Raw genomic sequence first — 13,835 nt, 5'->3', positions numbered from 1 at the left:
AGTATCCATCAACAGATGAATGAATAAAGAAGAAGAGAGCTTGGGATAGACCATAATGGAAGATAATATAAGAAAAAGAATATATATGTGCATATATATGTTTGGGTCACTATGCTGTGCAGCAGAAATAGACTCGACACTGTAAATTAACTTTATCCTAATAAAAAATAAATTAAATGAATCTGAAATGAATCTGATTAGCATCCGTGAGGATGGAGGTTTGATCTATGGCTGCGCTCAGTGGGTTAAGGATCAGACATTGCCAAGACCTGTGGTGTAGGATGCAGACGCGACTCAGATCTGGCATTGCTGTGGCTCTGGTGGAGACCAGTAGCTACAGCTCTGATTCAACCCCTAGCCTGGGAACTTCCATATGCCACAGGTGCAGTGCTAAAAAGTAAAAAAAAAATATATATATATATATATAAAATACACACATATATACAAAAATAAAATGGTATAGCACAGTTGGCCCTCCTTATCCATGTTTTCTACATATGCATGTATGGACCACCTACTGTATACAGTATTTAGACGTGTACTGCACATATAATAAGCACTGAGTGCTTGTTAAATAAGAATAAGGGTGATGTTAAAAGGCCTCAATATTTACTATCACCAGGAAAAGCATCTTCTGGTGCTTTCACAGCTCTTCTCCCCAGGATGTGGAAAATTATACTTTTCCACAGAAAGTTTTGTGTAATAAAATAATGACTGCATTTATATGGAACAACAAAAGACTCAGAATCACCAAAGCAATCCTGAGAAACAAAAACCAAGCAGGAGGCATAACTCTCCCAGACTTCAAGAAATACTACAAAGCCACAGTCATCAAAACAGTGTGGTACTGGTATCAAAACAGACAGACAGACCAATGGAACAGAATAGAGAACCCGGAAATAAACCCTGACACCTATGGTCAATTAATCTTTGACAAGGGAGGCAAGAACGTAAAATGGGAAAAAGAAAGTCTATTCAGCAAGCATCGCTGGGAAACCTGGACAGCTGCATACAAAGCAATGAAACTAGAACACACCCTCACACCATGCACAAAAATAAACTCCAAATGGCTGAAAGACTTAAATATACGACAGGACACCATCAAACTCCTAGAAGAGAACATAGGCAAAACACTCTCTGACATCAACATCATGAATATTTTCTCAGGTCAGTCTCCCAAAGCAGTAGAAATTAGAGCAAAAATAAACCCATGGGACCTCATCAAACTGAAAAGCTTTTGCACAGCAAAGAAAACCCAAAAGAAAACAAAAAGACAACTTTCAGAATGGGAGAAAACAGTTTCAAATGATGCAACCGACAAGGGCTTAATCTCTAGAATATATAAACAACTTATACAACCCAACAGCAAAAAAGCCAATCAATGGAAAAATGGGCAAAAGACCTGAATAGACATTTCTCCAAAGAAGATACACAGATGGCCAGCAAACACATGAGAAAATGCTCAACATCGTTGATTATAAGAGAAATCAAAACTACCATGAGATACTACCTCACACCAGTCAGAATGGCCATCATTAATAAGTCCACAAATAACAAATGCTGGAGGGGCTGTGGAGAAAAGGGAACCCTCCTGCACTGTTGGTGGGAATGTAAACTGGTACAGCCACTATGGAGAACAGTTTGGAGATACCTTAGAAATCTATACATAGAACTTCCATATGACCCCGCAATCCCACTCTTGGGCATATATCTGGACAAAGCTCTACTTAAAAGAGACATATGCATTGCATGTTCATTGCAGCACTATTCCCAATAGCCAGGACATGGAAACAACCCAAATGTCCATCAGCAGAGAATTGGATTCGGAAGATGTGGTATATATACACAATGGAATACTACTCAGCCATAAAAAAGAATGACATAATGCCATTTGCAGCAACATGGATGGAACTAGAGAATCTCATACTGAGTGAAATGAGCCAGAAAGACAAAGACAAATACCAAATGATATCACTTATAACTGGAATCTAATATCTAGCACAAATGAACATCTCCTCAGAAAAGAAAATCATGGACTTGGAGAAGAGACTTGTGGCTGCCTGATGGGAGGGGGAGGGAGTGGGAGGGATCGGGAGCTTGGGCTTATCAGACACAACTTAGAATAGATTTACAAGGAGATCCTGCTCAGCAGCATTGAGAACTATGTCTAGATACTCATGTTGCAACAGAACAAACGGTGGGAAAAAAAAAAATGTAATTGTAATGTATACATGTAAGGATAACTTGATCCCCTTGCTGTACAGTGGGAAAATAATATAAATAAATAAATAAAAATAACTGCAAAAATACTAACATTGATGAGATTTGTTCATTTCTGGGAAATGGTGCACATCATGCCTCCTGGTTTCATGGGATGGCCTCTGCTTATCTCCCTTCCATGGGGCGCCCCCCAATTTCATAACATATCTGGCAGGAGCCAGGCACTGACCCGGAATAAACTTTTTTCCCCCCTGCTTATAATCCCTGGATAGAACCTAAAATACAAATCTCCCCTTCTCCTCAGCCTTTCTGTTTAGCCAGTTGGGCGGCTCCTTCCCGTCCCCCTGAGCTCTCAGGCTGCGGCGTCTGGGGAGGTGTCTGTACGTATCAGGTCAGGCTGGCCTTGGCTGACTTACAAGCAGACCATTGAAGACCCCAGAGAGTGGGCTGAAGAATGTGCGTCTGTTCTATTCCTGTCCCTACTTCCTTTCCAGTAAAGGGCAGGCAGAACTGCTACTGGCTGCTACTAATAGACACACAGGCCTGGGGGAAACTGTGTATCCCACATGGGGATAAATCAGGCTCAGCCCCGGGGGCAGAAGGATGGAGTCAGACTTAAGAGAAAAACAAGGTACTACTTGTATGGGCATGGTGTGCACTGCAGCTCCAATAGATGGCAAATACATGTTCTGGGGCTTTGGTAGGCTCCCTCCCGTCGCCTATAGCCAACACTCATTAGCAATGTTCCATCCTCCTCCAGCCACATAATTGAGGACAGAATAAGGCAAAGGTGGTTTCCCCCTCCTGGTGGATAAAGGGGCAGAAGACTTAGGCATCACATATGAACATAAGGGCCTTGGAGTCCTGCTAACCCAGGCTGTTCTGTACAGTGGCTGCCAGGCGGTGAATCCTAACTCTTCAAGGCAATATGAAGTGCTTGGGCTAGAGAGGGCATCCCAGGGAAGCGAATACAGTGGATGCATTTCATTTTTATTTTATTTTATTTTTTGTCTTTTTAGGGCTGCACCCTCAGCATATGGGAGGTTCCCAGGCTAGTGGTTGAATCAGAGCTGCAGCTGCCGGCCTACACCACAGCCATAGCAATTCACGATATGAGCCGTGTCTGACCTATACCACAGCTCACGGCAACGCCAGATCCTTAACCCACTGAGCAGGGCCAGGGATTGAACCCGAGTCCTCGTGGATGCTAGCTGGTTTAGTTACCGATGAGCCATGATGGGAGCTTCCCAGTGGCTGTATTCTGAATTTACCCACTGTGAGAGCACGCCAGGGGCTCAGAGGAAAATTCTATGATGCCACTTAGAGTCTATAAATAGATATATACATGCGTTTCTGCAGGGTGCTGAATAGGATTCGATTTTCTGTGTAAATGGCCTTTAAAACAAATACCCTAGCTCCTGATTATAGCTCCGGTAAGTTCTTCCTAAACCTTTAAATAACTCCGAGCTATTTGTGCTGTGAGCTGCCCTGACGGTGAGGGTTGAGGGGAGAAGCTGCAGCATTTCCTTCCCAGAAGGCTTTAGGAACAGGAGTGCCTTCTACCCCACGGGTGTTTCAGTGTGGTGTTTCTCAAAAGGATGAGGTGGAGCCTCTGGCTAGGGAAGTGGAAGGCCTGCTCCACTGGGCCACGCCCACAGCGCCAGGTGACTTTCCCTGCGCTGTGCCCTGGGAGGGTCTGGCTGTGTGCCCAGCCACCCAAACCCTGCAGGTTCCAGTCACTGCTTCTTTCCAGTCACTAAAGGAGCCCACTGGCACAGAGCAGTAAAATCATCTTCAAACCCACCTGCCGCATAGGGTGGATTCCAGGCTAGGGGTCCAATCAGAGCTGTAGCTGCCGACCTACACCACAGCCATAGCAATGCCAGATCCGAGCTTCCTCCATGACTTACACCACAGCTTGCAATGCCAGATCCTTGATCCACTGAGTGAGGCCCAGGATCAAACCTGAATCTTCATGGATACTGGTCAGGTTCTTAATCTGCTGAGCCACAATGGGAACTCCACTTCAAGCCCATTCTTGTTTTCTTTTTTTGCTTTTTTAGAGTCATACCCACAGCATTTGGAGGTTTCCAGGCTAGGGGTCCAATTGGAGCTGCAGCTGTGGGCCTACACCACAGCCACAGCAATGCAGGATCCTTAACCCACTGAGTGAGATCAGGAATCAAACCTGCCTCATCATGAATACTAGTCAGGACTGTTACCGCTGAGCCACGATGGAAACTCCGTTTATATATATATATATATATATATATATATATATATATATATATTTGCACACTGGTTATGACTTACAGCTTCTCAAGGTCCCTTTTAAATCCCAGATTCCTGGACAAGAAAGACCCAGAGACTAAAGGACAAGACGCTGAACTATCCCTCTGAAGTGGCTCCCAATCCCTGTCGCTTGAAACTTAGTTTCACCTTTCTTTCTTTAGAAAGGGTTTTTTTTTTTTTCCTTGCACCTATTTTTTAAATTAAATTATAGTTGATTTTCAATGTTGTGCCAATTTATGCTGTACAGCAAAGTGACCTAGTCATACATATATTTATATATTCTTTTTGTCACATTATCTTCCATCATGTTCTATCTGTACACATGTTCCCTCTCTACACAGTAAGACCTCATTGCTTATCCATTCTAATTGTAATAGTTTGCATCTATCAACCCCAAACTCCCAGTCCATCCCACTCCTTCCTTCCTCCTCCTTGGCAACAACAAGTCTGTTCTCTATGTCTGTGAGTCAGTTTCTGTTTTGTAGATAGGTTCATTTGTGCCATATCTTAAATTCCACATATAAGTGATATATAGTATTTGTCTTCCTCCTTCTAACTTATTTCACTTTGAGAATCTCTAGTTGCATCCATGTTGCTGCAAATGACATTATTTTGTTCTTGTTTATGGCTGAGTAGTATTCCACCCTGTATATGTAGCATATATTCTTTTTTTTTTTTTTTTTTTTTTGTCTTTTGTCTGTCTTTTTGTTGTTGTTGTTGTTGCTATTTCTTGGGCCGCTCCCGCGGCATATGGAGGTTCCCAGGCTAGGGGTCAAATCGGAGCTGTAGCCACCGGCCTACGCCAGAGCCACAGCAACGCAGGATCCGAGCCGCGTCTGCAACCTACACCACAGCTCACGGCAACGCCGGATCCTTAACCCACTGAGCAAGGGCAGGGACCAAACCCGCAACCTCATGGTTCCTAGTCGGATTCGTTAACCACTGCGCCACGACGGGAACTCCATATATATTCTTAATCCATTCATTTGTTGCTATTTCCATGTCTTGGCTATTGTGAATAGTGCTGCTAAGAACACTGGGGTGCATATATCTTTCTGAATTGTAATTTTGTCCAAGTAGATGTCCAGGAATGGGACTGCTGAATTATATGGTAATTCTATATTCTGTTTTCTGAGGAACCTCCATACTGTTCTCCATAGTGGTTGTACCAATTTATGTTCCCACCAACAATGTAGCAGGGCTCCATTTTCTCCTGGAAAGGTTTTTATATAACACACAAAAAAGTGTTACTTGTACAAATAAAGGACCTATTTGGGCAACAGAAAATGACAGAGCAGGTCATCAGGCATCATAAGAATAGCAACAGCAGCACTGACTGACGCCATGGTTCTTAAACCTTTTTCAGGCTATATCTGCCTTTGAGGCTTAAAGTCACCAATAATCCATTAGGAAAAAGTGCATATTTAATTTTACAGACACTTTTGAGGCATCCAAGGAGTCCCTACCCTACCCTTCTCTGTCCTATCCTAGTGTTTCATCATTTAGGAGTCACTCTCACATACATTTTATTTTATTTTATTTTATTTTATTTATTTATTTATTTTGTCTTTTTGCCATTTCTTGGGCGGCTCCCGAGGCATATGGAGGTTCCCAGGCTAGGGGTCCAATCGGAGCTGTAGGTGCTGGCCTATGCCACAGCCACAGCAACGCAGGATCCTTAACCCACTAAGCAAGGCCAGGGATCAAACCTGCAGCCTTATGGTTCCTAGTCAGATTCGTTAACCACCGAGCCACGACGGGAACGCCCATACATTTTATTTTTGACCTTCACATTTGATCCTGCAGGGCTGATACTGTTAGCCTGATTTTCAGGGGGAACTGAGGCTCAGAGCAGTGATTTGCCTAATGTCACTCAGAAAGTATATTAAGGAGGCTTCACAACTTCAAGTCCATGTTCTTTCCACTTGCTTTATTGGCCAGTATTATCTACAGTGGCATCTCCATAGTGACTGGGAAGAACAAGAAGGTCCAGTCCCTAATCCTGGGTTCAGAATTTTTAAGGCCCAGTGTGGTGTGTAATTCTGAGTGCAGGTGCCCCTGGATTGAACAGATAGAGATACACCAAGCGCTGAAGCAGAGCTGCCTTACCCAAGATGAATGGTCCGGATGTGCTTCTGGATACCCGCGGCAGTGCTCAGCACCTTCCCACAGTTTTTCCAGAGGCATTTGAACATCACCTTCATGGAGTTCTATAAAGGGAAGAGAAAGTTACATTAAAATGAAAACTGACCCATCAATTTTTTATTTTTTATTTTATTTTATTTTTGCCGTCCCCATGGCATGCAGAAGTTCCCCAGGCCAGGGATTGAACCCGCACCACAGCGGTGACAATGCTGGATCCTTAACCTACTGAGCTACCAGGGAACTCCTAACCCATCATTTTTTTTTTTCTGTCATCCCAATCTATTTTTTTTTCCTTCATTAGAAAAGTAACAGCTTCCTATTCTCTTGACTTTATAGTATACAATTTTAGGGAACTCCTCTGCCGGTAAGGATCTTGGTGACCTCAGAGGTTTTCCTCCATCCATCATGGACACTGAGCCCTGCAGGAACATTTAGTTCCCTTTCATTAAGGTCACAGTGTCATTTAGGTGTTAATGACTGTGTCAAACATTCATTGAGCTCTTACCATGTGCCAGGTGCTGTTCTAAGAGTTTATCTCACTTAATCCTAAAAGATGGACACTATTATTATCATCACCATTTTACAGATTCATGGAAAGCTTCAGTAAAACATGCCTGGTCAATGAACCAGCTTCTAGCAAAGCTGAGATATGAATTGAGGGAGTCTGGCTTCAGGAATCACCCTTTCCACCAGGACACAATTCCACCTTCTTCTACAAGGATCTCAGAAGTTTTCCCAGAGTCCAGCACAGTGATTGGATTTACTTGCACAAGTCCTGATCTCCTTATTTATCAGGTAGGAACCACAATAGTACCTGCCTCACAGGGTTATTATGAGGATTAAAGGAGGTCATAAAAATGAATCATTTAGCACAGGACTGATAGAATAACTATTGGACCAATGGCAGCAATTATGGTCTTATTATGATTATACGTCCAGGCAAGAATCTGACAGAGCATTAAGTTTTTTTTTTTTCTTCCGGGGAGAGCGCCTGTCTTTGGGAGGGTGTCTCTTTGCTAACTGTCCCACTGGGCATGGTGACAATCACCTCCATGTGCTCAGCAAGCCCCATCCCCTTTCCTTCTGGGAACACAGCAGGACTGTGGTTTCCAGCTTTCCTTGCAGTTAGGTGGGGTCATGGGACCAAAAAGGACAAAGGAACAAGAGCAGAAGTGATGCACATCCCTCCTAAACCTCATCCCTAAACTACTTCTCAGTGCCACCTCAGCCCACTCTGTTGACTAGAGAGGACTTCGGGGACAGCAGAACCACTAGATCAGGGGCTCTGAATCTTTAGTTTGCCATGAACTCTTTTAGAAGTCTGGTGAAATCCATGGATCATTTCTTAGAAAAATTTATTTTAATGTTTAAAATCAACTACATAGGATTACAAAGAAGCACAAGTGTACTAGAAGACAGCTATGAAATTATTTTAAAAATCTGGTGATACTGGTAATATTATGTATTCTTTAACTATTAAATAACAAGATCTTTAAGTGAATCTGACAACTATTATAATTTCAAAGTAGTGTTTTTTTGTTTGTTTTTTATTTTGGTTGCACCTGTGGCATATGGCAATTTATCTCTTGGGCCAGGAATTGAATCCAAGCTGCAGCTGTGACCTATGCCAGAGCTGTGGCCACACAGGATCCTTAACCTGCTGCACCACAGCAGGAACTCCTCAAGGTAGTGTTCAGCATAAATGATATTTCATGATATCTTCCCAAATTGGAATGTGATATGGAAATGTCCATGATTTCTTTTTTATTTCTTTTTTTTGTTTGTTTGTTTGTTTTGTTTTTGCCTTTTTGCTATTTCTTGGGCTGCTCCCACGGCATATGGAGGTTCCCAGGCTAGGGGTCAAATTGGAGCTGTAGCTGCCAGCCTACGCCAGAGCCACAGCAACGCCAGATTCGAGCCGCATCTGCGACCTATACCACAGCTCACGGCAACGCCGGATCATTAACCCACTGAACAAGGGCAGGGATCGAACCCGCAACCTCATGGTTCCTAGTCGGATTCATTAACCACTGCGCCACAACAGGAACTCCTATTTCTTTTTTTAATAATGATTTTTTTTCCATTATAGCTGATTTATAGTGTTCTGTCAATTTTCTACTATACAGCAAGGTGACCCAGTCACACATACAATATACATTCTTTTTTCTCACATTATCATGCTCCATCATAAGTGACTAAATATAGTTCCCAGTGTTATACAGCAGGATCACATTGCTTATCCACTCCAAAGGCAATAGTTTTCCTCTATTAACTCCCAATTCCCAGTCCATTCCACTCCCCCCCACCTCCCCTTCCCTCTTGGCAACCACAAGCTTGTTCTCCATGTCCATGATTTTCTTTTCTGTGGAAAGATTCATTTGTGCTGTATATTAGATTCCAGATATAAGTGATATCATATGGTATTTGTCTTTCTCTTTCTGACTTACTTCACTCAGTATGAGAGTCTCTAGTTCCATCCTTTTTTTTTTTTTTTTTTTTGCTTTTTAGGGCCGCACCCACGATACATGCAAGTTCCCAGGTTAGGGGTCAAATCGGAGCTGTAGCTGCCAGCCTACACCACAGCCACAGCAATGCCAGATCCCCGACCCACTGAGCAAGGCCAGGGATCAAACCAGCATCCTCATGGATACTAGTTGGGTTTGTTTCTGCTGAGCCACAATGGGAACTCCCATGATTTCTATCGGTAGTCAAGTCTGCCAGTGTTATTGGCACTAATGTTACTGTGGTTTGATGTCTTTAATCACAATTGCAGGCAATGCTACATTATAGTTAAAAGGTTCTTGATAATAAAGATATTACTTTTTCTCCCCTCCAAATTCACAGACTCCCTGAATTCCATCCACTCCTTTGGGGACCTGCGGACTTCAGGTTAAGAACCCCTGCACTAAAACTTCCATATTCCATGGGTATGGACATTAAAAAAAAAAAAAAAAAAAAGGAACCACTGAACTGGGAGGAAGGGGCCTGGGTCCCTGGAGAACTGCGTGGAGCAGAGACACCCATAACCACCCCCCTAAAGACCTGATTGGATTGTGACATGAGAAATACATAAACCTTTCAACTGCAAGCCTACCCTGATCAATAAATGTAGTTGTTGTGATACCTTCCCTGAGCTGACAGAACTGATGTGGCTTTGTTTACACATCTAGTAGGATTTCTGCCCACAGCCCTGTTCTACAAAGCAATTATTTACACATTTAGAGGGTGACTCAACAGCTATTATAATGAGATTAGCACGCTGTTCCAGACAGCCACCCCCACCCAAGTCCTTCTCGAGGCTTCTCAGTTGAAACAAGGCACCTGGAAACTTGCAGGACTGAGGAGCATCCTGCTGTTCGAAATGGACTTGTCAGCACAGCTAGCGGAGAACAGAGCATGGTGGCCAATGACTGTAGTCTGCTAGAGCAGATTAGGGACAGCAGAGGGAGCCCACGCCTCCTGGGGCCTTCAGGATCCCAGAGGGCCGTGGGGTGCCAAAGGCTCTGACCAGGTGGCCAGAGTTCCAGACACAGCCACCTAGCCATTCCAGCTGCAGCAATTGGGCAGCCCAGGCTGGGCCACACTCCCCCCTGCAGTGGGTGATACTGAGCTGTAGGAGTTCCAGCAGCAAGGAGCTGGAGCGGAGGTGGTGGCAGGGCTGTGAGGGGAGCTGAGAAGCAAAGATAGAATTGGGAGACCTGGAAGTACATGGTCCTGAGAAGTCTGTATTTATTCTAAGGGGACAGTTGACATATTTCAGGCCCTCATCTCTTCAGGCCACTGATCCCACCCACTCTAAGATGAGGCAAAGGGAGCGTTACATCCTGCCCTGCCTCCACCCTGGCCCCACGGTTCACAGAATTCTACCTGGTGTTTTCATTCAAAGCATGTAGTGATCCAACAATATTAATGAACAAATCCTCACACAATGAGTGCTTTCTGACTATTTTTCAGACGATGAAGCTATACTGTTAAAATATATCTTCCACTTAAGGGAATCAATGACTCAAACCAAAATTATAGGTATCTGAGAGTGTGGAAATGAAGCCATGATAGAGGACAACACTTTTTGATTCATCCTAAGACCTTCCACTGATGGTATTCTTTCATTCATTAAACCAAATAGCTATTAAGCAACGAATATTCCAGGTGCTGGTGACAGAAAGAAAAGAAGCTGTTCTCCAGGAACTTACATTCCAGTTGGGGGAGAGGCAGAAATGACAATAAATGATGCTATGGTGATGGAGAGGTTACTGGAAATGGGGGTAGGCTGATCTAGGTCAGATGAGGCCTCTAGAAGGTCCCTTTTGACTGGAACCTGAAGGTTGGAGAAGGAGCCAGTCATGCTATGAGTTAGAGTTTTCCAGGCAGAAGGAAGGGTTAATGCAAAGGCCTGAAGATGGGGAAGAGCTTGACATACTGAGGGCCAGAAAGGACAGTGAGTTTAGATGGAAAGGAGAAAGAGTGATCTGTTTGAAGTAAGGTAGAGAGGCAAAAAAAAAAAAAAAAAAAAAAAAAAAAAAAAAAAAAGACAAATAACATAGGAGTTCCTGTGGTGGCTCAGCAGAAAGAATCAGACAAGCATCCATGAGTATGCAGGTTCGATCCCTGGCCTTGCTCAGGGGTTAAGGATTCAGCATTGTCGTGAACTGTGGTGTAGTTCACAGATGCAGCTTGGATCTGGCGTTGCTGTGGCTGTGCTGTAGGACAGCAGCTATAGCTCTGATTCAGCCCCTAGCCTGGGCACCTCCACATGCCATGGATGTGGTCCTAAAATAAAAAAATAAAGAGATAATGTGGAGAGGCAAAGAGGGCCAGATCATGCAGGGGCTTGTATGGGGAGGTAGGGATTTTGCATTTATTCTAAAATAAAGGAGAAGCTGCTGAAGGGGTTTAGGTAGAGGAATGAAATTCTATGATTTAGGTTTAAAAAAAACCCCATCACTCTGTTCTGGGGAGTGAGAAATTAAGATTACCTGTGTGATGTTACCACAAGTCAGAGAAGATGGTGGCTTGAAGAAGGTCTGGGCCATGAGAATGGAGAAAAGTGGACACATTCAAGATCCATTCTGGAGGCAGATGCAACAGTACTTGCTTTGGGGTTGAGTATGAAGGATATTAAAGGAATGGTATTAAAGATGACTTCTAGAGCCAGGTGGTTGTAGTTCTGTTTGGGATACTTATTATTGATCAAGAGGAGGTGGCAAGGAGGATGATGGATAAGTGAGCCTGGAACTGAGGACAAGTGAGGGCTAGAGATACAAATTTGGAGTCAGGAGCTGAAGGATTTCTTACAACTTAAATCTGGATGAGATCATCTAGGGAAAAATGCAGCTAGAGATGGTCAGCAGGCCCAGGATACCGCAGCATCCAATATTTCATGGAGGAAACTGGGAAGGAGCATTGAGAGAGAGAGAAGAAGAGGGAGAGAAGTAGCAGTAAGGAAGACAGTGTGGTATTTTCAGTACAAATAGAAGAAAGTGTTTTCAGAAGGAAGATGTGACTTATCCAGTGTCACGTGATGATTCCTACCAGTTAGTCTTTCATAATTAATATAATAGTATTAAACAGCATACAGAGCCAAATTCCTTCTGCATCTTAAAAATTTTTAAAAGGGTCAAACTGCTGATTGTTTTAGGAAATGACAATCACAGCGGTATTTTTGTGCCATAACAAGTATGATTTATAAAACTGCTGCTCCTCATCCTTGAAATAACATGCTAAGCATTTGCTTTTTGAATTGATTGGTAAAGCTTGGTACTTATTGTAGAAGAATAAATGTTATTGGCATGGTTCCTTTCCTTTGTTAGGAGGAAATAGCTGATATGGAGGTATCATTCCCTCCCCCCCCACTCCGCCTTCCACCCCATACAGGGAAGCTGACCAATATCCTCTCTAAATCCCTTGGAATTTGGATAACTACCAACTGCAATTGTTTGAGTATCATCTCAGTTACACCCATACTCTTTTGGTCCCTTGCTAAGGGCTCCAAAGAAATGGGTTGCCCAAAGAAACTTAGGCAACAGAATGAAGAACAATGATCAACTCTGCTTCTTCCTTACTCTTTTCTTTTGCTGGGTTTCCAAGAGGCAAGTTGGGGATAGACTAAATATTTTTATCATGGTAATGTCTTTGAGAGTAAGAAGCCTGGGTTTTTGCCCAACACTCTACTCCAGCATCTAACATCACATATCAATAATGATTTGTTGCATTGAATCTTGGGAAAGTTGTGTTTGGGGCCCACAGCAATGAGCCACCATTGAAACCTCTTAATGTATTAGAGCATTTAGGAAATTCACTTACTAAATAATCTACATTCGAATAGTTGTCAGGAAGACTATTGTTCTGTAGAATTTAAGATTTCCCAGCATGATTACCACTTGATGGTCTTACCTGGCTATAAATTTACTGCTCAGTGGAGGTCCATGGTGAGCACTGAACGACAGATGGCTTTCTCTTCACTCTACATAGTAATTTTTTTTTTTCCAACTCTATACACCCTGAAGAGCTAGCTATTTGAGGAAGGTCTAAATTCACCAGAAGGCAATGGAAAATCTGCTGCAGGAAAAATGACTGTCTAATGTATAATGACTCAGGTCATTAGCATGCGCAATTGGAAAAGCTTTCATGCAGCATTATGGTCTAGATGTATAGTCAGAGAAAGTTCTTGTTGATTTGCAAGGTGGTGGCACATGTGGGTTTAGAAACATAAGTAAAGTTTCTAACGTTTAGGGGCAGACCACAAACTATGCTTAGGGAGGGGACACTCTTAAAACCCCTTCACAGGGGAAAGCCTGATTTCTCCTCTACTTCTTTTTTAATAATACATCTTATTTATTTATTTATTTATTGGTTGTGCCCCCGGCATATGGAAGTTCCTGGGCCAGGTCAAATCTGAGCAGCAGCTGCAACCTATGCTGCAGCCATGGCAATGCTGAATCCTTAACCCACTTAACCCAATGCCAGATCCTTAACCCACTTGGCCACAGTGGGAACTCCACATTTCACATTCATTATCCCATTTCATTCCAACCTGTTGGAGCTTTATTCTCCTAATTTACTCATGTACAATATCTGCCATCTCTAAATTTGGTGGTAATACAGATGAAAAGATTTGGAAATGTCAATAAATTTGGCCCAATTCAACTTTTAGGGGTCTATTCTAAGCAAATTATTCA

At 43.0% G+C, this 13,835-nt stretch overlaps 1 protein-coding gene across 1 annotated transcript in view; it reads right to left on the bottom strand.

Annotated features, from left to right (window-relative positions):
* The window catches only part of ZNF704 (zinc finger protein 704), a 276,462-nt gene that overhangs the window by 30,450 nt on the left and 232,177 nt on the right, over positions 1 to 13,835 (bottom strand). Inside the window, exon 5 of the mRNA XM_021089176.1 lies at positions 6,622 to 6,722. Within this exon, the coding sequence (XP_020944835.1) occupies positions 6,622 to 6,722 (101 nt within the window). The remainder of the gene's footprint in view (positions 1 to 6,621; positions 6,723 to 13,835) is intronic.

This window comes from Sus scrofa, chromosome 4, assembly GCF_000003025.6.
Source record: "Sus scrofa isolate TJ Tabasco breed Duroc chromosome 4, Sscrofa11.1, whole genome shotgun sequence".
Taxonomy (NCBI): Eukaryota; Metazoa; Chordata; class Mammalia; order Artiodactyla; family Suidae; genus Sus; species Sus scrofa.
Note: the sequence above shows the minus strand (reverse complement) of the source record. Positions and strands in the feature narration are given on the sequence as shown.